This window comes from Schistocerca piceifrons, chromosome 2 (genome assembly GCF_021461385.2).
Source record: "Schistocerca piceifrons isolate TAMUIC-IGC-003096 chromosome 2, iqSchPice1.1, whole genome shotgun sequence".
In the NCBI taxonomy this organism is placed as follows: Eukaryota; Metazoa; Arthropoda; class Insecta; order Orthoptera; family Acrididae; genus Schistocerca; species Schistocerca piceifrons.
In genome coordinates this window covers 78506030-78530948 of record NC_060139.1, presented here as the reverse complement: position 1 = coordinate 78530948, position 24919 = coordinate 78506030, and the positions used below count along the sequence as shown (strand labels likewise).

Genomic DNA, 24919 nt, shown 5'->3' with positions numbered 1-24919 from the left:
GGACTGCTACGGTCGCAGGTTCGAATCCTGCCTCGGGCATTGATGTGTGTGATGTCGTTAGGTTAGTTAGGTTTAAGTAGTTCTAAGTTCTAGGGGACTGATGACCTAAGATGTTAAGTCCTATAGTGCTCTGAGCCATTTGAGCCAACTCTGTCAATCATTGTCAAGTTGAATAACTACTTGCATAAGGGCCAGGAGAGGACCAACGCGTTATTGACTTGCTCAGTTTGTGAAGCTCTTTTTGTAGAATAAATCATCCAATTTTTCTGAAATTATAATCATTTCCGTCCCATTCGGATAATTCCTTCGTGGTGCGTCCCCCCCCCCCCCCCCCTCTCCCTTCCCCTAGAGTGTACAGCAGTTCAGGCTTGCCTAGCATTTCCATTTATGTTCAAGCATGCATTCCTCGCGGTGTTTCCATATTTTTGTCCAACTCCTGTATGTATTCTTGTTGTTCTGCGATCCCCATCACCACACTGTCTTCAAGAAACAACGATTTGTGAAAGAGAGCCGTAGCAACTCCTGTGCGACGAGGTACTTTCGAAATAAAAATGAAGCGCGACTGGAATTCTGTGTAATTTCACGGCTTCCTTTACGGCTGGCGCTGGTAAACGTGTAGGTATTTCATTACATTGTGCCGTGTCGTACTTAAAAAAAAAAAAAAACACACACACACACACACACACACACACACAGAGAGAGAGAGAGAGAGAGAGAGAGAGAGAGAGAGAGGGGGGGGGGGGAGGGAGGGGGAGGGGCGGTGGGAGACATTTAATTTTTCCTGGGACAAAAATAAATTAGAATAGTTCCAACCCCCAGACCGACCAAGTTTTTGGGTCTCAGAAGAAGGCCGCCACTGCAAATTCACTCACAGAGATTCCGAGTTGGGATTCCACCTTCCCCTATTGCAGCCTACTAGGGTACTTGAGTGAAAAGAACAAAGTATGTTCTACAACACCCCGCCCACCTTCCAGGAGCAGTGAATGAAAGATGAGGGGGGAAAAAAATATAGACAAGTGGCCGTGATTCCAAAAGTCGATTAAGGATCGTAGAAGTGTGATCGTTTGCTGCTTAATCAAAATCGTTCAGAACAGCTTGAGTTTCCCAGTGCGGAGATAAAATGCACATACCACGTGTCCGATTCATTGGTCCACAATTAGCCCAGCCGCTGATGTTGGCCCTTCGCCCCAGAGTATCTAGGAAAAATAGTAGACGCATGTGGCAGGCAGGAAGGGAAACAGGTGCGCTCTCTAACAACGCAGCTGGCACATTTCCCACTCTATTGGGAAACGCTGGGTGTCACTGTCGTAAAAGTAGAGGCCAAAACGTGCATACACAAATACATATAGGTGTGTGTGTGTGTGTGTGTGTGTGTGTGTGTGTGTGTTTGTGTTTGGGCGCCGGCGCGTGTTGTGCAGCGAGAGAGGGGGTTAGGCGTTCCACAGTAAACAACAATAATCTGTTTGAGCAGGTCTGCAAATAATCAGACCGTGAAGAAGCACAAACGCAGAACGGATAACTGCTGCTTTTGCGAATGCAGACCTACTGACATTGCCCTGTTGTAGCGTGTTTTGGTAGATGTACATCAACCACACCCATATTTGTGGTGCTCGGTAATTTCTTCCACACTGGTGAGGCAATGTTTAGGATTCCGTACCTTAGTCGGTAAAAATGGTTCAGACGGCTCTGAGCACTATGGGACTTAACATCTGAGGTCATCAGTCTCCTAGACTTAGAACTACTTAAACCTAACCAACCTAAGGACATCACACACACCCATGCCCGAGGCAGAATTCGAACCTGCGACCGTAGCAACAGCGCGGTTCCGGACTGAAGCAACTAGAACCACTCATCCACAGCGGCCGGATTAATCGGTAAAAATGCAAGCCTTGTAGGATCACTTTGTTGTTCAATTGTTTAAAACCCCCTTTACTCACGAGCGGGTTGACATATGAGGTGCTTTCTTCTTTTTTTTTTTTTTTTTTTTTTTCCACGAACGGGGTGGCATGCCATATTGAGATTTATGTCACATACTAAAATTTACGGTCCCTTGGCGGTGTACAAAAAGCGATACTTCTAAGTCAATGCAATCAGAAGACGGCCATTTATGTCACATACTTTTGAGATTTACATACTCACTAATCGAAACCTATAGAGGTACTTTGCTTTGTCCTAGAATCATGAAGTTGTCAAGACGAAAGGTTTCACTGTAAAACCAAAGGAAAAAAAAATCCGGAAATTGTGAATTTGTAATTACATCACACGAAATAAATTTTTGTCATTTGTTTTGTGACTGTCTCTGTCCGCCCGCCCGTCCGTTAAGACCCATTTTTCTCTGGAAGGGAGCAGACGAACCAAGTTGAAATACTGAGGTCTGTAGTACCTTTAGAGTGTAGTAAATATAAGCATGTAAATCAGTGCAATTAAAAGGTACGGCTATTTATATCACATATTTTGATACTCGTAAACGTACTCATAAAAACCTATACCTAGAGTCATGGGATTTGGCAGTAAGCAATGTTTCACAGTACAAGTGAAGGAAAATGTTAATTTGTATTACGTCACATGTAAATTTTCTTTTGCTTTTTTTTTACACTCGAAATTAAAACATTCTCGGAAGTCTTGGAATCTGTGGAACTGATATCTTGCCACTATCAATGTCGATAACAGGCATAAATAATTGATACTCTCGATTCCCGAAATGGTTGAACAGTCTATATAGACGATTAAATTTGTGCGGCACCCTCGGAAAGCGAGCCCTACTTGTACCTGGCCAATTTCTTCGAGTACTAAAAACTTCGTACCACCGTTCGTATATCGGAGCACATTGTGGATTGTTATAGTCTTTGCATTGTTGTTTTCAAAGCTGACCTCACTCACTGACTCTGGTGTTACAGAGATGCCCTCACCGTAGTAGTCGCACGATGTGATCTCTTGGTAACTAACTAGAAAGGTTAATACCTAACAGTATCCAGGATTATGTCTCGACGGATAACGCTAAAGTAGCCTTGCATGTTACATACATTACACAAAGAGTGTATGAAAGAGAGATGTACAAATATTCAATTGTTAATAAAATTCGCAAATTTTCCGCTGTTAGGCACCATCAGTTCACGGACGTAGTTTCCCCAAGTTCCCGGAAATATAATGGATAGGCCCAGCAGATAGCTGTCCTAATACGCTTCTGGTTGGTACCAATACTGCAACACACAGTGTTCCAGTGAGAAGTAAATTAGTGATGGGATAGTAATTAGACCTGAGAATAGCAATCAATCCCATGTTCAAAAATCCCACAGCATGAAAATAACACCACACGACTTATAAATGATCCAGATAATGTCATTGTAATTATTACAGTCGCGTAATCGAACAGATTAATTCCTTAGACGACGCTAGCGGGAGCCGAAGCAGGAATTTCCTGAAGATGCATAAGTAATTTTTTTTCCCTCTCGAAAGTTAGACTGAAGCGCCAAAGGAACTGTTATAGGCAAGGCAAGCGTATTCAGAGATATGTAAACAGGCAGAATCCGGCGCTGCGGTCGGCAGTGCCTATACGAGACAACAAGGATCTTGCGCTGTTAGATCGGTTACTTCTTCTACAATGGGCTGTTATCAAGATGTGTGTGAATTTGAACGTGGTGTTATAGTCGGCACACAAGCGATGGGACACAGCATCTTCGAGGTAGCGATGAAATGTGTATTTTCCCGTACGACCATTTCACGACTGTAGCATGAATATCAGGAATCCGCTAAAACATCAAATCTCTGACATCGCTGCGGTCGGAAAAAGATCCTGCAAGAACGGCACTAACGACGACGGAAGAGAATCGTTCAACCTCGCAAAAGTGCAACCTCCACTGCGTCTGCAGATTTCAGTGCTGGGCCATTAACAAGTGTCAGCGTGCGAACCATTCAACGAAACGTCATCTATATGGGCTTTCGGAGCCGAAGGCCCACTCGTGTACCCTTGATGACTGCACGACACAAAGCTTTGCGCCTTGCCTGAGCCCGTCAACACCAACATTGGAGTGTTGATGACTGGAAACATGTTGCCTGGTCGGGCGGGTCTCGTTTCAAATTGTATCGAGTGGATTGACGTGTACGGGTGTGGACACAACCTCTTGAGTCCATGGACCCTGCATGTCAGCAGGCGACTGTTCAAGCTGGTGGAGGCTCTATAATGATGTGGGGCGTGTGCAGTTGGAGTGATATGAGACCCCTGATATTTCTAGATACGACTCTGACAGGTGACACGTACGTAAGCATCCTGTCTGATCACCTGCATCCATTCATGTCCGTTGTGCACTCCGACGGACTTGGACAATTCCAGCAGGACAATGTGACACCCCACATGTCCACAATTGCTACAGAGTGACTCCAGGAACATTCTTGTGAGTTTAAACACTTCCGTTGGCCACCAAACTCCCCAAACATGAACATTATTGAGCATATCTGGGATGCCTTGCAACGTGTTGTTCAGAAGAGATCTCCACCCCCTCGTACTCTTACGGATTTATGGACAGCCCTGGGGGATTCGTGGTGTCAGTTCCCTCCAGCACTACTTCAGACATTAATCGAATCCATGCCACGTCATGTTGAGGCACTTATGCGTGCTCACTGGGGCCTTACACGATATTAGGCAGGTGTAAAATTTTCTTTGGCTTTTCAGTGTGCTGCGGTTAATGATCATTGGTGGCGAACAGTGGAGAATATTACTGAACCAGCTGCAGTGTGACCACATTTTATACACGGCAGTGTGTCTCAAATTTGCTCAACACGGAAAGAACGGTAGCACATTCAGAGTAGTTCGTGTGTGCGGTGTAGATTTACAGTAAGGGACCAGATATTAGGATCCTATGGCATCACAACCGCATGAGAAGAGAATTGGTTTCAGTCACTTAGCAACGGAAAGTGAAACCACAGGAATAACAAGGACGCATCTGACATAGGATAACAGTCTGAATTCCAGCGAATGTCACCGGCTGCTCTGGACGTGACAAAGCAGCGGATTTCAGAACTGATGGCTTCACAACGGCTTAAGACGGCTGGAAGGCGATTAGCAATAAGCGACTACAAAAACATTACTATTCAGAAAACCCTGCATAGCGTTTCCTCGAAAAATAATCGGAGATAAATTAAGAAACTGATTAATTCCTTTTGAGTAAATGATAACAGTAAATATGCACTTAATTGTGAATGGTGACGTAGCTACTGGCTACCTGTTCTTTTGTAGTACTAATAGCGAACACGCTTCGTTGTGGATCAGTGACAATTACTGGAATTGTAGACTGCTCTTAGCATTCCCCAAAAAATGGATTTCTTTTAATCTTAGTGACTGGCAGGATGAAGTTTAACTTCAATTCAGGGTATGGTCACTATCAAATTGCCATAGAAATACCCACACTAATAATTAAGTGACAGTTTAAAACTTAAATGTTGCCGCGGTACTTGATGCGTGGTTAATTAAAAACTTCGCTGAACGTTGAGTTCAAAGAAGAGGAACTTAGAAAAACAACTGGTTGTGATGGTGGCAGTATCCTCTGCCCGCGAGACAATACTCGTAGAAAGGGTGAGTTACTGTACCTCCACTTACACATCCGGCATCTGCGTATCAAATGTTAAGCGTATTCACTTCGACATGCAGGCTTCGCGAGCCAATGACGAGAAGGCTATTAAATGTGTAAGGAGCAATGAATATCGTCAGTAGCAGTTTTTCCCCTGGCAAAGAAGGCGAAAATTACCGAACACGTTGAATTTAAACTTCAAATAGAAGCAGATAGAATAGTAACCACCTATTACACGAATATTACGATGCCCTTGCAACTAATCCAGTGCGTTTAGTATCAGAACGCTGTGAAAAAATCGAATTAATAAGTTGGTGTATTTTCAGTGTTATGGACATGGGAAGAAAAATAACTAACTCTATGAATATTTCGTCCGTAAAGAACGCATTAAGAGGGCTGCAACTGTTGATAAATAAAAATAAAACAGTTTCTGCGTCACTCACTTGTTTATTTTGCCATTACGCGTTTCGATGGTTCACATCATCATGGGGGAGAATTGTTTATTTGCATAGCTGGTGTTGGCGAAAAGTACAGATGTCGTTTCACAGTAGCAAACCAAGGGCAGTGTATGTTATTTTGCGTTTTTTGCTAATCACAAAACTTGTTTGTTTAGAAAAAGCACTTTTTAGGTTAAAAAGCACGAATTTCTGACAGTGAGTTGGACTTACTGGAACGGTAGAGTTGTAAAAGGTCTGCATACTGTTGCTTGATGTGTGTCTTCTCCATTGCACTTTACTTTTATACTGTCACTTTAAAGATGCTGTGAATGTTACAGATACGTTGGTTTACACTGGATGGAAAGATAAACGATTAAATGGCCCCTACATAAATATGTTTTGTTTCTTAAAAAATATGAACGGGCTGCACCAGAATATTGACATGTGCACAGTTCAATTATTATATTAGGTAGTTACACATAATACCTTTTTTAATGAATCGGCCGCAGCATAGGATACAAAAATAATGATTAAATGGTTATGTACATAAATATGTTGTTCTTTTGTTTTAAAAGATGTGAATAATTTAAACATTATTTTTGTATCCAATGGTGCAGCCCATTCTTTAAAAATTTTTGTATTTATACCTACCTAATATAATAACTGAAATGCCCACATGTCAATATTCTTCATATTTTTTAAGAAAGAAAACCATATTTACGTAGAAACCATTTAATATTTTACCTTTGTATTCAATGTAAACAAATATATCTGTAACATGTACAACATCTTTGAAGTGGTAATGTGCAGTGGAGAGGACATACATCAGGCAGCACTATGCAGACTTTTTACAACCCTATTGTCCCTGTAAGTAAAAATCACTGTCATAAATTCATGCTTTTTAACCTCAAAAGTGTCTTTTGTAAATGAAGAGTTTTTATCATTAGCGAAGGTGGCAAAATAACTTACTCTCCCATTGTGAAAAGACGTATGTATTCTTCACAAACATCAGCTATGTAAATAAACAATTCTCCACCTGGAGATGATGGTCTGAACTATAGAAACGCATAGTGGCAACAGGTGACTGACACAGAAAATGTTTTATTTGCAACTAGCTCTGTACTTCAAAAGCGTAAAACAGGGAGCATCTCACTTTATAACCGCCTTAGCCCAATGAGAGGAAATTACAAATAATGCTATATTATTAAAGTAGAAAAATATTCTCTGCAAAAATTACACTGTAGACTAGTGGAACATTAGTCTGGTATTATGCACAGTAAATGCATTGTAGTTAATCATACATTTAAAATTAAAAAAGTGGATAAAATTATACACTGAAATTTGTGTTTTGATATGGTTTCGGGACGTGAAATTGCTGAATGGCTAGAACACAGGCGAAGTAAAAGAACTGCATTCGACTGAAAACGGTTGCTTTAAGTTGATAATAGGAGTGCAGCCACTGATAAGGACAACAAAACACCGCACAGAAGCTTTTCAGTAAACGTGGGAAAATAATTTTATAAAACAAAGTGTAGCCAAAGAGCAAAGCAAAAATATGCGCTCGGAGTGTGGAATTAAAATGCGTCTTCGATATACAAGACTTCGCTCTGCTATATTGTCAAAAACGTTTCTTTGGTGAGAGGACGGAAAACAGGATCCGCACAGTTATGTGAGGGCAGTTCACGAGCCACTCGAGGAAGAAGCGGATTCTCAGATTTCGAAAGCCGATTGACACTGTCGACTTTATGGTAGAAAATGCATCAGCGTTCTGCTGTCAGACTGTGATTCTTCATGGACTGTGTGCTCTAGAACTTAGTTTGTGAAAGGAACTGAAGTCAGGGCACACGCAGAGAACAGTTTACAAATATACAGTAGTAAATAGCACTGTCAGTTTTTAAGGGTGTTGGGGGTAGAGCACTTGCCCGCGAAAGGCAAAGGTCCCGAGTTCGAGTCTCGGTCGGGCACACAGTTTTAATCTGCCAGGAAGTTTCATATCAGCGCACACTTCGCTGCAGAATGAAAATCTCATTCTGGAAACATCCCCCAGGCTGTGGCTAAGCCATGTCTCCGCTATATCCTTTTTTTCAGGAGTGTTAGTTCTGCAAGGTTCGCAGGAGAGCTTCTGTAAAGTTTGGAAGGTAGGAGACGAGATACTGGCAGAAGTAAAGCTGTGAGGACCGGGCGTGAGTCGTGCTTCGGTAGCTCAGATAGTAGAGCACTTGCCCGCGAAAGGCAAAGGTCCCGAGTTCGAATCTAGGTCGGGCACACAGTTTTAATCTGCCAGGAAGTCTCATATCAGCGCACACTCCGCTGCAGAGTGAAAATCTAATTCTGAAGATACGAGAAATCAGGACTCAAACGGAGGCGTATAAATAGTCGTTTTTCCCTCGCTCTATTTGCCAATGGAACAGGAAAGGAAATGGCAAGTAGTGATACAGGGTCCCCTTCGCCATGCACCGTACAGTGGCTCGCGGAGTATTTATGTAGATGTAGATGTACGTGAGTAAGAGAAGGAAGAACAGAAATTAATTCAGTTTCACTTTGTTGCAGGTCGCCACGTGGAAGGCATCTGGCATTCAGCGGTCGTTGCGTACGGCCGCGAATACTTCTTTGGATCTAACGGTGTGCAGAGCTGCAACCCGGTCAGTGTGCATTGCAAGTTCCTTAAGTGATCACACAAAAAATTCACGAACACAGTCACCAAGATTTACTCAGTTCACGTAAATGTAGTATATCATAAAGTAGCAAATAAGCTAAACGAATTTATTTTATTGAGATAAGACTAAAAGCTTCCCCCTCCATTCCCCCCCCCCCTCTCCCCCCCCTCCCCCTCCCATGAATCGCGGAACGTGCCGCGTTGAGGTGCCGTTGGTGGCTCAATGATACAATTACCGGATAATTGACTGATCTGGCCTTGCAACATCCGCCAATATGGTCTTGTGATGTTGATACTGCGAAAAGGCTGAAAGCTGTAATATTAAAAAAATGGTTCAAATGGCTCTGAGCACTATGGGACTTAACATCTGAGGTCATCAGTCCCCTAGAACTTAGAACTACTTAAACCTATCTAAACTAAGGACATCACACACATCCATGCCCGAGGCAGGACTCGAACCTGCGACCGTAGCGCTCGCGTGGTTCCAGACTGAAGCGGCTAGAACCACTCGGCCACAGCGGGCGGCCTGTAATATTTCCCAAGGACATATGTCTCTGCTACATCTTTTAATGATGAAGACATCATCTTGGCTAAGATATTTCGGAAGTAAAATGGTCCTCCATTCTACCATTTGAATCTCCGGGCGTGGACTGTTCAGGTGGATTTTGTCATCGGAAGCTAAGGAACTGTGAAAAATGGAAGTGCAAAATGGCAAAGCAGGAATAGCTGGAGGACAACGCAAAGCTTAACAGGTAATTCCATAATTAGACGTGCTGATATTTGTAGCTTCAACAGAGTTTGCCGTAAGGACGTTTGACAGCTTAGGGATGCATACGTCAGAAAGGTAACACTTCCTGTGGAATAAATGTGTGAGGTAACTTCTCATTAGTCGTCTAAAAAATAAGATTGACGAAAAATGCAAAATGGCTGAGCACGTTTGGCTAGAGGAAGGCCGTGGAAGCGTGCTTGAGAATAGGGAAAAAAGACATCTGTTATAAAAAAATTCAAGAAACGATTGGAGAAAAGCGAAGCAGTTGTATGTATACCAAGAGCTCAATGTCAGGTGGAAAGCCAGTATTAAGCAGAGAAGGGAAGACTAGAAGATGGAAAGAATGTATGAACCATTGCACAAAGGAAACAAAATTGAAGCAAAAATCACGGAAAGTGAAGAGGAAGTTGATGAAGACTTGATGGGAGATATGATATTACGACAAGAATTTGACAGAGCGCTGAAAGACCTAAGTCAAAATACGGCACCTGAAATACACGACAGTCCCTCAGAATTACTAATGTTCGTGGGGCAACATACGGTGACGAAAATATTCCACCTGGTGCGCAAGATATTGTGGACAAAACACCCTGAGAATTCAAGAATCTTGCCGTCGTATCGTAGCTGAAGATCAAAGCACATTACGGTCCAACGTCTTATATACTGCTTCAAAACAGAAATTTTAATATTGCCTCCATTTCCCTTCAATGTATAGAAAAACCCAAAATCAGATATTTTTGCCGACAAGGCGTTGTTTATTTTTAATTATTTAACAGGCAGACGGAAAGTGCAGAGGCCACCAGTTGTAACTACAGAGAGCTGTGGCAGAAGGCCAGGTAGACGGTGACTGCGTGGCAACGAATGCACGCAGGTGTTTGAGATTCAGTAGGTCAGGTATAAATACACGCCGCACTTCGCGTTTCTAGACCTTCGTATTTCGTGTGGCCCCAATGTACGGCCTACTCCCAAATTGTGGGTCCTTGCAAAGCGGTTTAGAGATTGGTTAGTCCAGGCAGCCATCACCGGCTGGCTCCCGTTGCACCCAGAACTTATAGAAACACTGACCGCTGAACTTACAGCGGTTTTTTTCTTAATACATCGTCATATGATCGCTGAGAACCAGGTTTCTAATGCCTCAAATTCTCCTTGTACAGATAGAAACATATCAGCCGGACGTATACACTGCGCTGCAAAGAAAAGACCAATTAAGTAATTTCAGATGACGCAGGGGAATATAATTTGGACCTTCACCGACCTGTAAATATTTACAACAGATCTAATGTAGTTTCTCAGAGTTAGTGAAATCTGAACAGCCGTATACATAAAGCATATCAGACACATCTTTCGCACTGCATGGTGAACGGCCCTATTGTAGCGACTGGAGTAGCACAATGTATCACGTGATTTTTATGTCATAAGACTTGATACTGACTTTTTAGTTACATTCGTGTAAAAGATATACACAATACGTTGAGACCAGATCGTAATGCCCAGACGCTCTCGCACTGATTTTCTAAAGTTGAACTAGTCTAGGATTGGATATTTGACGGGCTAATTCGTCAACCATCGACTCTTGTCTACAGCGATTCGGTTAAAACTAAAGCCGGCCGGTGTGGCTGAGCGCTTCTAGGCGCCTCAGTCTGGAACCGCGCGACCGCTGCGGTCACAGGTTCGAATCCTGCCTCGGGAATGGATGTGTGTAGTTAGGTTTAAGTAGTTCTAAGTTCAAGGGGACTGATGACCTCAGATGTTAAGTCCCATAGTGCTCAGAGCCACTTGTACCATTTAAAACTAATACCACTAGAGTCAGAAGTTGTTGTCACCATCGTATGGATGACAGGAGGCATCGTAGTTAGGATTGTAACAAAGTGATAGATAGCCACCATTATAACACATCATGGGTCGTCTCAGCATTGATTGAAGATGCACAGCAAGCGAGCATGGGTACCGCCCGGAATTGACATCCTGTCTCGCTGCTATGGGTTACGGATGCCAGCATCGCATATGAGGTTACCGTTCGTTTATACTCCACAAGCCAGCTGATTGTGGGGCTGAATGCTGACCTGTACCACCCTTATCTTTCGCACCGTCCCGTTGCTTTCTTTGTCCCTTTCGCGAATCAAATGGTACGTAAGAAGGTGAAAGGACGATTGTCACTTGGATCTGTATAGGGTCGATTTTCCCTGATGTTACCAAAATTGCCATTTCGTGAAATGATTGTGCAGGAAAGTAATATGGTGATTCAATCTTCTCGGATCGTACACTTTCAGAATTTTAACAGTAAGGATATCTGTTATGCACAATTTTTCTTCATGTTTGCCACTTTTTTTAAGCATCTCCTTGACTCTATCGGGAAATTGGGACTACAAACGAGGTAGAGGTTCTCCTCTTCTATTAAACGTAATTGGTGAAGTCTTCAAATTGGTGAATAATAATCAAAAATCGGTTGAACGAGGGTTTTGTAAGCTACGTGGATAACATACGTCTCCTTAGCATTATCCCACTGAATCCCAGTTTACATCTGCCTTTCTCGCAAGTAGTTTTAAGTGCCTATTTTATCTTAAATCGCTCTGAACGCAGATTCCTTGATATTTTAAGACACTGAATGTTTCCAATCATTGAGTTCACTAGTGTTACGAACAGTAATCTGTCTTTCTACCTGTTTACGTGAGGTTTTTACCTGTGATGAGTATCAGATGCCAGTCCCTACACCAAGTGTCATTCAAATCATTTTAGCTACAATTTTCTGTCGTTACGACTTCCCTACGTATAATAACATTGAGCACTGGTTGCATCATAGAACTTCAGTTTATAATCTGTTACGTAATTTGTGTACTTCGTGAACGGTAATCGTCCTGTAGCACTCCCTTGACGTACACTCGACGTCAGTTACACGCTGGCTAATTTAAGCCCATTAAAAACGATGTAGTGATTTGTAACTGATAGTAAGTGTGTAATTAATTCAAGCCGTTGGCAAGATGTTACGTAACCTCACATCGAGTTAGCTAGGTGGGAATGCGTAACCACCATACGGAATTGCTTCCGAAAGTCAAAGAACACCGCCTTATTCTGAGTACCGCTACCTGCTTGCTTTCTGCCCCATGCTAATTGCACATCACAAGCCCAGAAATTGCCAAGACCGCGAACCAGTGGACTCTCAAGCGTGGAGAGATGTACACACAGGGTGTAGTATTGTCAGGTCGTCTGTCCGATCACTTGAAGATTAAAAATCCTTTTTTGGGGAAGGAACGTCCGTTCTCTACTCGCTGAGGCAGATGGTGTAGCCTCGTGAGTATCAGAACCTTCAAACACAACGTATATGGTGGTTGGCAGCCGAAGATCCCACAACTAGTGTGAGTGGGTTGGACCGACGCGACTGGGGCAGGGTAGGTGCCAAAGCGTTCTGCGACACGGGCGGCCCTCCAGCGCGTGACGTGCGACTGCTGGCAGGGCACACGTGCCCGCTGCGCACCTCACCATTTCGTACATTTCCGCAGTACCTGCTGCCCTCTGGTCGTAAGCCGTCGCCGCCCACTGCTTGCTACAGCGTGGTTCACACGTTACGTGTATATCTACACGTACATCCCGCAGTCTACTGTACAGAGCATTGGGGAGGTTACGTCATATCAATGTTACCGATTTACTTTCGTGCTCCATTCGCGTATTGGGCGAAGTAAAAATGAATGTATGCTTTTGTACGTGCCCTGATCTTCCTTATCTCGTTCTCATGGTCCCTACGCTAGACATAACTCGTCAAAATGGCTCTGAGCACAATGGGACTTAACATCTATGGTCATCAGTCCCCTAGAATTTAGAACTACTTCAATAAATCTAACTAACCTAAGGACATCGCACAACACCCAGTCATCACGAGGCAGAGAAACATACACTCGTCGTCATCGTCATCGTCATCGTCATCGTCATCATCATCATCATCATTTCTCCTTATTCCAACATCAGACTGGGTTGGGACGTTTATAGTACTTCTCCATTTACCCCAGTATTTCAACCATTCTTTTTCGAGATCTGTTTTGTTCCAATCCAGATCCCTTCTCCTTAAACTGGTCTTGACCGAGACTGTCCACCTCGTTCTAGCCCTAAAACTTGGCCTCCATCGTTCGTGAACCGTGGATTTATTTTCAAAATATTTTCTTAAGGAATTTACTTTATTTACTAGCGATTCATCAAGAACATCAACACATTTAATCACACTATGTGAGCGTCGAAGTAGTTGCCAGTGGGTAACTGATGAAAACAAATTTCTTTCAACAGATGGAAATTTTATTCCTAAAAACCCTTTCTTAAATAAAAAAACAGGTTTAAAATTATAATCAGAAAGCACCCTCTAAATATCAAGTTACAATTTATTCAGAGGCAGAAATAACTTTCCTCTTTTGACAGTATGAGCTTTCGGGCTGAGAAGCTTGCCGCTCCCTTTAACACGATCGTAGTCACGACCGCTCACAACAACCTCTGAAAGACTACACTGGTGCAAATCTGCAAGATACCAGATTACTTTAAACTAAAAATTTTAACAACTCCCACAAACACATAACTATGCACCCCGTAGGAGGGATGGAAATCGTACAAACACTCACATTAAAAAAAATTGCTTGCCACCGAAAGTGCAACTTGTTTTTAAAAGAAAACACTTACGGTGGAAGGGTGGCAACTTTATGTACTAAAATGACCATTTAAATAAAACGCATCAAATGCAGTCTTACATAAAATATACAAACATGCTCTACATTACACATATACCGCCTCTCAAGATGATAGGCAAAATAAAAATATATTTCAGGAATTCGGCCCTTACACCTTATGCAATAAATTCGTCAACACCGAATCCGACAAACATGACAGAGGCAGCAATTAACGTATGCCAGACTGACAGACAGACAGACAGACAGACACTAACTGGCTAACAAATGCGGGCGAGAGACAGACGAGCAAGCTGGGGACGAGAGACTGACCAAGAAACAATTAGAATTCAACAAGTAAATGAAACAACATATCACGAGTCACTTAACTTCTAATAAACTACGATGTCTGGCGAAGACCTGGCGCAACATCCCGAAAACGCTCTCCCGAACCGTCCGCTGCCAGCCGCTTCAACGGACGCAGGAAGGCGCGCCGATCTCCCGTCTCACGGCGTCGCAGCTCGCGCCGGCCAGACCGATGTCGTGGGTTGACTATGTTGCTCTCGTGTCGGCCGCGAAGCCACTACCCCTTCGCTATACGGCGCGGTCCACTGGACTGACGTGGCGACCTCCCACGCGCCTATGCTCAAGACGGACAAGTCATCTTGTGTCTCAGTGCGCGACCAACCAACCGATCGATCCAACCGCCAATGACCATTGCCTGATTAAACTCGAGCAGACTGACCTAACACATACTAGCACTCCGGACGACAGACAGACACTGACTGCCCCACACTGACCTGGCTGACCAACTCACACACTCGCCGCCTAGCGAGCTCATAGCGCTCCTTAAATGTACGAGAACAGGCAACCTTTCCCCTTTTCCACCGGAGGGAGACACCGAAGCTGCGATTGCCACAGCGGCGCCACCGCCAGAAACGGAGGGCGACTGCTTCACACTAGGCGCTGCGGCGCCCCTCTTCAAAACAGCAAATTTTTACCACGGCTCAATTCGTTTTGGTATTCTTCCATATTCCATTGACTTTACATGGCCAAACCATTTTTACTTACTGCTCTCAATTCTGTGACTCAGCTTTTCCACTCCAGTTTTCTTCCTAACATCTTCGTTGTCCACTATATGGCTTCTCGGTTTCCCTATCATACTTCTTTCACTGTCTCGGATTCTACCCTCTTTTTTTTCTTGTCACTGTACGGGTCTCCGACGCATGTGTCGACATTGATGTAAAGCACGTCTTGTACAGCACTTCCGCACACTTTATTGGCACCTCTCTTCTGCAGACTATCTGGTCAAAGGTATCAGGACACCTCACAGTGAATGTGAGCTGACCACTAGATGCCAAGAGAAGCGGACCCGCCAGTGTAAAAAAAGAGGCAAGGATGTCAGGACTGACGTTGAACGTGAACTAGTCGTTGGAAGTTAGTTGAATAATAAATGCGTCAGTGACACTTCAACCCATCAAAAGCTGCCTAAGTCCGCTGTTGGTGGTATGATCGAGACGTGGAAACGCGAGGGAGCAACCACAGGTAAACCAAGACCAGGGAGATCTGATGTACTGATAGGCAGGAACCGTGTGCATTTTGGAGACTGGCTGCGGAAAATCGCATTAAATCGGAGGAAGGAATCACTTGTGAGTTCCCAAAGTGCTACCAGCAGTAGCACTCCAGCTAGCAAAATGACTGTGCTTAGGGAGTAAAAAAAAGGGAGGGAGAGAGAACAACAGTCGAGAAGCTCCTGATAAACCACACTTTAACTACGCTTGAGGTGGTGCAATAGCGACACCATTAGACATTGAATGACTGGAAACGAGTGGTTTGGAGTGATGAATGGCAATCCGAAAGGTTTCCCGTCACTTAACACTTCCGGGCTGAGATGCCGTGGTCCGTACATAGAACTCTCCCCTGATGTTTCGCCTTCGACTGCGGAAGGCATCCTCCGAGGACAATAGGCGAACTGCAACGAGAGCGCGAGTGAGCGCCGTATATACAGGGCTATTACAAATGATTGAAGCCATTTCATAAATTCACTGTAGCTCCATTCATTGACATATGGTCACGACACACTACAGATACGTAGAAAAACTCATAAAGTTTTGTTCGGCTGAAGCCGCACTTCAGGTTTCTGCCGCCAGAGCGCTCGAGAGCGCAGTGAGACAAAATGGCGACAGGAGCCGAGAAAGCGTATGTCGTGCTTGAAATGCACTCACATCAGTCAGTCACAACAGTGCAACGACACTTCAGGACGAAGTTCAACAAAGATCCACCAACTGCTAACTCCATTCGGCGATGGTATGCGCAGTTTAAAGCTTCTGGATGCCTCTGTAAGGGGAAATCAACGGGTCGGCCTGCAGTGAGCGAAGAAACGGTTGAACGCGTGCGGGCAAGTTTCACGCGTAGCCCGCGGAAGTCGACGGATAAAGCAAGCAGGGAGCTAAACGTACCACAGGATGGTGCTCCACCGCACTTCCGTCATGATGTTCGGCATTTCTTAAACAGGAGATTGGAAAACCGATGGATCGGTCGTGGTGGAGATTATGATCAGCAATTCATGTCATGGCCTCCACGCTCTCCCGACTTAACCCCATGCAATTTCTTTCTGGGGTGTTATGTGAAAGATTCAGTGTTTAAACCTCCTCTACCAAGAAACGTGCCAGAACTGCGAGCTCGCATCAACGATGCTTTCGAACTCATTGATGGGGACATGCTGCGCCGAGTGTGGGAGGAACTTGATTATCGGCTTGATGTCTGCCGAATCACTAAAGGGGCACATATCGAACATTTGTGAATGCCTAAAAAAACTTTTTGAGTTTTTGTATGTGTGTGCAAAGCATTGTGAAAATATCTCAAATAATAAAGTTATTGTAGAGCTGTGAAATCGTTTCAATCATTTGTAATAACCCTGTATAAGCCATCCAGAGGGCGCCGCTGTCAATCACGTGACGTCGGCTGTGCCTACTCCGCGGCGTAATCAGTGTAAAATCTATTTCGTCACGGTCTAGTGCTTCGTACGCTTTAATTAGTCCTTATTGTTTTTAATAGCAACAACATAATAGGCCGAAACCTACCGGAGATTATTATTATAATATTACGAAAGGTGATCAATGGGATTTTATATCACTTTTTGAGTGTTTCTGAAAGTGTATTATGGGTCCATAGTCATTCTTCCAATAGAGACCTCAATTACTCGGTAATACTACGAAGGGCGATTAATAAGTAATGCAACACGTTTTTTTCGGCCTGTTTCGTTTGAAAAAGTGCGGAATTTATTGTGGATCATCGCGGAATGTTCCCGCTTCAGCGCCTATAGTTTCATGAAATCCGGTAGGGGCGTCGCTCTACATAGCCTTCAAAATGGTGACTGCAACCCAGGTGCGTTCCAAGCAGAGAGCTATCATTGAGTTTCTGTTGGCGGAAAACGAGAACATCGCAGATATTCATAGGCATTTGCAGAATGTCTACGGAGAGCTGGCAGTAAACAAAAGCACGGTGAGTCGTCTGTCATCATCAAACCTGTCCGATCTCCCGCGTGCCGCCCTACCAGACACAGCTGGGATGCCCGAAGTGTACTCGTAGGACCGTGCTCATTCTAGGTGGTTGACAGATCATAATTAAACACCTCGCTGGTCAGCTGGATGTGTCTGTTGGTAGTGCTGACACACCTGTCCACCATATGGGTTACTCAAACATGTGTTGCTTCTGGGTTCCTCTCTACCTAACAGAAGACCGTAAAGAGCAACGAAGGACTATACGTGCGGAACTGCTCGCGCGTTACAAGGTTGATCGTGACAATTTTTTTGTCGAACATCGTCACAGGCTATGAAACAGGGGTTCGCCACTTCGAACCGAAACAAAACGGTTCTGTTTTGGTGTCATCCCTCATGGTGCAACGGTCAACCCTGAAGTGTATTGTGATACCCCCAGGAAACGACTTCAGCGCATTCGTCCCCACAAAAATGCAAATGAACTTCTCCTTCTCCATGAGAACGTTAAGGCCTCAAACAAGTCTGCGCACCCGAGAGGTTCTAACAAAAATTAATTGGACTGTTCTCCTTCACCCACTCTACAGCCTGAATCTCGCACCTTCCGACTTCCATGTATCTGCCCCAACGAAGGATGGGCAGATGAGAGAGGAGGAGATTAGATCGTACATCCAACTGGAATAGACATGTAGCAGTTGCGAAGCATTGGTGGGTTCTCTAGTACGTTACATGGACAAGGTGCGGAAAAGCTTTATGTCCATTCAGCACATTAATCATTTACTTTGAAACGAATCCTCATCTGTGAACAGCACATTCCCACTAACGTCCCCCCCCCCCCCCCCCCCCCCCCGTTCCACGAGAGGTGGAGCCCCTCCACGCCCACAACGGCATGATGGCCAACTCAAAACGTCTTACTGCCATCTCTGCATAAGGGTTAACTTTCACTAAAGTGATGTGTCGCAGGATGTCAGTACTGCGATGTTTCCGTATGCCTGGTTAAGGTTAACCATTAATACGCGCTCATGTGGAGATAGATTGGGTCGAAAGTCGAACGAAGGGTAGCGGTTCGAAGGGCAGAGGAAAACAGTGGCAAGGCAAGAGCCCAGGGGAAGAAAACCTCTGCGATAGTGAGGTCGGGTGGTAAGAGCAGTAGCGGATGTCTTGCTGCCTGCGACAGGTCATGCAAGGGTAGGCTTTGTTAGTAGTGGGTATCATGCATGTCGGTACCTTTGGCGTTGTGCGGTGCTGTTACTCGGCGGCTGCCACTGGGTGCCGGTGTTGATCTCTCGGTCAGCGTCAGCAAGCTGCAACAGTTAGGTTCATCAGCGTTTTGTGTCCGATAGGTCACTTACCAGATGCACAGTGTAGGGTGATGTTGGTGATTTGTTTGTGCGTCAGAGGGCGAGCTCGTCCGTTTCTATGCTGTATCCTGTTGGTCGGCTTTAGTAGCAGCTGGTATTTCCAGTCAACGTTGCTGGCATGCAGGGGCTTGCCGACGTTTGTCGCTTGTCGGTGTGAGTTATCTTGCCATAGGTGGTTATGCCCTAGCTAGCAGTGTCTTTGGCCGCTTAAATGGCTCTGAGCACTATGGGACTTAACATCTATGGTCATCAGTCCACTAGAACTTAGAACTACGTAAACCTAACTAACCTAAGGACAGCACACAACACCCAGCCATCACGAGGCACAGAAAATCCCTGACCCCGCCGGGAATCGAACCCGGGAACTTTGGCCGCTTATGCTTCCATCTATGGTTGTGATCATAGTTTCCCAGAGTAAGGATGAAAGGATTGTTAGAGTGTCTAGAGTTCCTGTATAGTCAGTTGGCGTGTTTTTTTGAATACTTCCTTGTGGGTTTCAAGGCGGTATTCATTGTTAAGATCCACGGTGCGTGTGTAGCGTGGAGCGTTGCTAATGATTCGTAGCACTTTCTTCTGTATGATCTGCAGGCGGCGCACTAACGTGGGGAATGACACGCTATTAAATAAACTAGTCGCAGAAGTGTACCTGCGCAGGAAAACCAGCTGCTGGTAGTGCTACACCCTCTATACAGTGTACATGATACGGATACAGCAGGTTCTCATGTAGCACTCTCCAGTCAATCATACGATTAGTCTTACTTGTAGCAGCTAATTGTCTTTTGCTGACATTAGGGATGCAGTCAACTGCAAGAAGTAGTTTCTTCTCCAGTAAGGTGTTGTCGTCCATCTAGCCCTCCCTCAGTCGCGACCGGTATGCTTAAAAGTGCATTTCTCCGTAAGACGAGGGTCAGTTAATTCAACGCCCTCTGTCGGGGCACTTTCGTTCTGAAAAGCCCTCCCGATACAAACGTTGAGCGCCACGGCCGTTACCATCTGCTACTCCTTACCACAAACAGGCATCTGCGAATTCTGCAATTGAGTACTCTTCAGCTGCACTGTGCTGGAAACCAAGTCCGTGAGTAACTCTACACGGCTGATGCTACAAGTTTGATGCTAGTAGGGCAATGAGGTTAGACGCATGTCAACGTTACCTTCCCACAATTGGAACAACAAGCACAGACGGTGAACCTAATAATTAAAACTTACGGTACACTCCGACCTAACATATTTTGAACATTTCGTGTAACGCAGATGCGTTCTGTTTCTGTGTTTCCAATGATTAATATGATTATGAAGAGAACTCGCCCGGACAGCCGTGTGTGTTAAAGCGCCACTTCCCAGACGGAGAGATACGCCGGCCCCAGATAGAATCCGTCTGGCGGACTAACGGCGAGAGTCGGTGTGCCGGCCAGCCAGGACGTGATTTTCAGGCGGTTTCCCTCATTCCGCTTTATGAATATCGGCTGGTCCCCAAGTCCCATCTCAATTAACGATTCGCAGACACGTATTTCTTACCACATTCCATCTGTTTTGAGTTGACACTCTTATTGCCCTGCTCGTCCTTACTGGTGAAAAAAGTGTGGCTATAGTAGATATTCTGTAGAATATCTCTGTCCTTTGCTTGTGCTGATTATATTATAACCAAAGCGAAAGTTACTTCACGATTATTGCCCAGGATGTTGCATTAAAAACTGGGTATATCACGAGAATTCCACTTTACCAGGCCGGCCTTGAAGTGTCCCACACGAGATCATAACAGTAGTACTGCCTCGAGATAGAGATAAAAATGTAACTAATCGCTTTACTAAAATAAAACATCCCTGCAAATTAAAACTCCGTGCCCGACTGGAGACCTTTGCCTTTCGCGGACAGGCGCACCACCGACTAAGCTACAGAAGGACGACTCAGGGCCTGTCCTCACAGTTTTGCTTCCTCCAGTACCTCATTCCTACTTTTCAAACTTGACAGAAGCTCTGTTGCGAACTTTGGAAGACTAGCACTCCTAGAAGAAAGGAGATTGCGGAGACATGGCTTAGCTACAGCCTCTTTCACTCTGCAACGCTGTGTGCGCTTATATGAAATTCCTGGCAGATTAAAACTGTCTGTCGGACCAAATCTCGGGACCTTTGCCTTTCGCGGGCAAGTGCTCTACCGACTAAGCCGTCTCACGTTCCGTCCTTACAGCTTTACTTCCGCCAGTACCTCATCTCCTACCTCCTTTTGCAGGAGAACGTGTGGGAAATTTGGTAGGTAGGAGATGAGGTACTGACAGAAGTAAACCTGTAAGTACGGGACGTGAGACGTGCTTGCCAAGTTTAGTCAGTTAGTCGGTAGAGCACGTGCCCGCAAAATGCAAAGGTCCCGAGTTCGAGTCTCGGTTCGACATACAGTTTTAATCTCTCAGAAACTTTCATATCAGCGAACACTCTGTTGCAGAGTGAAAACTCGATACTGGAAACTCGATACTGGATTATTAAAAAGTTTGTTTATCCATTAAGTATTTTTCGTGCCTCGGCTACCAAATCAATGGAAAATTTGCAGAAGCTTATCTAAAGTGAGACTCAGCGTCCGATGATAGAAATACCTGAATCAACCAAGACAAATATCAGAGCGTGTTACAAGAGGATTGCAAAAAAGTGCCGATATCTACTGCAAATTTGTCTGAAATATTTCCGGGTGATAGGCCGCGATGGCAGAGAAGTGTTGACCTGCGACACACTGGCACCGTAACGACTTGGGATAAGCAGTGTATTGCCAGTTGTTGTTGCGGTAAATGCACTACTGGCCATTAAAATTGCTACACCGCGAAGATCGCGTGCTACAGACGCGAAATTTAACCAACAGGAAGAAGATGCTGTGATATGCAAATGATTAGCTTTTCAGGGCGTTCACACAAGGTTGCCGCTGGTGGCGACACATACAACATGCTGACATGAGGAAAGTTTCCAACCGATTTCTCATACACAAACAGCAGTTGACCGGCGTTGCCTGGTGAAACGTTGTTGTGATGCCTCGTGTAAGAAGAAGAAATGCGTACCATCACCTTTCCGACTTCGATAAAGGTCGGATTGTAGCCTATCGCGATTGCGGTTTATCGTATTGCGACATTGCTGTCCGCGTTGGTCGAGATCCAATGACTGTTAGCAGAATATAGAATCGGTGGGTTCAGGAGGGTAATACGGAACGCCGTGCTGGATCCCAACGGCGTCGTATCACTAGCAGTCGAGATGACAGGTATCTTATCCACATGGCTGTAACGGATCGTGCAGCCACGTCTCGATCCGTGAGTCAACAGATGGGGACGTTTGCAAACAGCAACCATTTGCACGAACAGTTCGACGACGTTTGCAGCAGCATGGACTATCAGCTCGGAGACCATGGCTGCGGTTACCCTTGACGCTGCATCACAGACAGGAGCGCCTGCGATCGTTTACTCGACGACGAACCTGGGTGCACGAATGGAAAAACGTCATTTTTTCGGATGAATCAAGGTTCTGTTTACAGCATCACGATGGTCGCATCCGTGTTTGGCGACATCACGGTGAACGCACGTTGGAAGCGTGTAATCGTCATCGCCATGCTGGCGTGTCACCCGGCGTGATGGTATGGGGTGCCATTGGTTACACGTCTCGGTCACCTCTTGTTCGCATTGACGGCACTCTGAACAGTGGACGTTACATTTCAGATGTGTTACGACCCGTGGTTCTACCCTTCATTCGATCCCTGCGACACCCTACATTTCAGCAGGATAATGCACGACCGCATGTTGCAGGTCCTGTACGGGCCTTTCTGGATACAGAAAATGTTCGACTGCTACCCTGGCCAGCACATTCTCCAGATCTCTCACCAATTGAAAACGTCTGGTCAATGGCGGCCGAGCAACTGGCTCGTCACAATACGCCAGTCACTACTCTTGATGGCCGGCCAGTGTGGCCGAGCGGTTCTAGGCGCTTCACTCTGGAACCGCGCGACTGCTACGGTCGCAGGTTCGAATCCTGCCTCGGGCATGGGTGTGTGTGATGTCCTTAGGTTAGTTAGGTTTAAGTAGTTCTAAGTTCTAGGGGACTGATGACCTAAGAAGTTAAGTATCATAGTGCTCAGAGCCATTTGAATTACTCTTGATGAACTGTGGCATCGTGTTGAAGCTGCATGGGCAGCTGTACCTGTACACGCCATCCAAGCTCTGTTTGAGTCAATGCCCAGGCGTATCAAGGCCGTTATTACGGCCAGAGGTGGTTGTTCTGGGTACTGATTTCTCAGGATCTATGCACCGAAATTGCGTGAAAATGTAATCACATGTCAGTTCTAGTATAATATATTTGTCCAATGAATACCCGTTTATCATCTGCATTTCTTCTTGGCGTAGCAATTTTAATGGCCAGTAGTGTAGAATTCCCCTACTGACAAGAAGACATAGAGAGAGATCCACCGGCGTCGCTGCTAGCGGTAAAATGCGTCAGGAGCGTCTTCCGCGGCAGGTTTCGTCATCGTGCATGCCAGAGGTGGAGACGCGAAGCAGATGTTGGGCGGCGCCGATAGTTCCGAGGGTCAGCGACCCCGCCTGTGGGAGGCGTGGCTATTTCTACAGCGGCGCGATTCCAGGGGCTCCCCACTAACAAGGCCGTCTCGCGCGAATAGAATAACTTTGTGGCGAATTGACTCGGTATCTGGATGACATTAGCAGGCCCACCAAAGAATTCCTGCCAGTGAAGCGTTCCACGTGAGGAAGCTCCTATGAATAGCTGCCGTTCCATAGTGTGGCTGTCTTTATAAGCAGGCTGAGTCGCCACTGTTACGACATTTAGCATTCTTGAGCGTCCTCCAAACAGAAAGTTATGGTATTAGGCCATTTTCCCTGTGCCTGAGCAAAAGAGTTCTTTCACGCCTCTGACGTGTCCGAGCTCGTTAGTCCACGCTATAGAAGCTGGAACTTAACATTTCATTTCGTGGCTCGCAGTATCGCAACGGTTACGAAAAGAGACACTGGAAATTACATGTATTACAAAATACGAATATCTGTTCTCCATCACATCGAACGATAACCAAGCATTTTCTGCAGCCCACGCTTAGCACCTTGTCTTGCCCGCACCGCTTGAGTTATGAATGCTATTGCCTTAGGTAACAGTGCAGAGTTGATTTTACGTATTACTTATTTCCATATTTCATTTTAAATGGCTTTGGTCAATGGCCCACACAACCAAGTACAAGATTCAGAAAAATGGGTAAAATTAAATTGTGGGTATTTCATACACAGGACATGATTATAATGAAAGTTTTAAATTCACAATATTGTACAGTTTCTTTAAATAAATATAAAGACCATAATCATTGTAACATTCAAAGTTAAGGTTTTCTCAGACCAACAAATTAAAGAATCTATCAGGTGATAACTTAAAGTATCGTTAAAAGTACACTTTTACGTAGCCTAATGAATTTAAAAATACATTTATAGCTTTTTTGGTTCAGATAACTTAGAAATAATCAGAGTGAGAAGTGTCGACAGTTTTAAGTTTTTCGTATGGTGTTCTCTGTGATCGTTTTTTTATATTTTACTCACTCCAGTAAATGACGCAGGATGCCATCTTCTGCTGTACAATATGGAGATGGTAATAAACAGATGTTTCGTTTTGTTGGTACAAAATTAATCTATTAACGGTAATTATTTTCTTCCGCTTAAGACCAAAATTAAGAATCCATGGGGTATGACAAAAGTGCTGTTGAATAATTTTACCGATTAAGTTTTAAGAGGTCGTTCACTGTGTTGATTTAGTGTAAGAAGTCTATGGTCACCAGTGGTCTATGGGATCAAGGCAGATGAACTTTTTATGTTAGAAATACGTCAGTCCACTACTTTTTGTGGTCAGTCGGCTGGAATATTATATAGAGAATACATGTAACCACAGTTCACAAAAAACATTACGTGAGCTTGGCAGCAAACGTAAGACAAGGCTTTCGGTGCAATATTATTCAGTTGTTGCCGTTGCTATTCAAACCT

The 24919-nt window shown here is 44.7% G+C and overlaps 1 protein-coding gene across 2 annotated transcripts in view; it reads left to right on the top strand.

Annotated features, from left to right (window-relative positions):
* The window catches only part of LOC124774896, a 278096-nt gene that overhangs the window by 173148 nt on the left and 80029 nt on the right, over positions 1-24919 (top strand). For both annotated transcript variants that reach the window (XM_047249556.1, XM_047249555.1), the window contains exon 3: positions 8552-8643. In XM_047249556.1, the coding sequence (XP_047105512.1) occupies positions 8552-8643 (92 nt within the window). The remainder of the gene's footprint in view (positions 1-8551; positions 8644-24919) is intronic.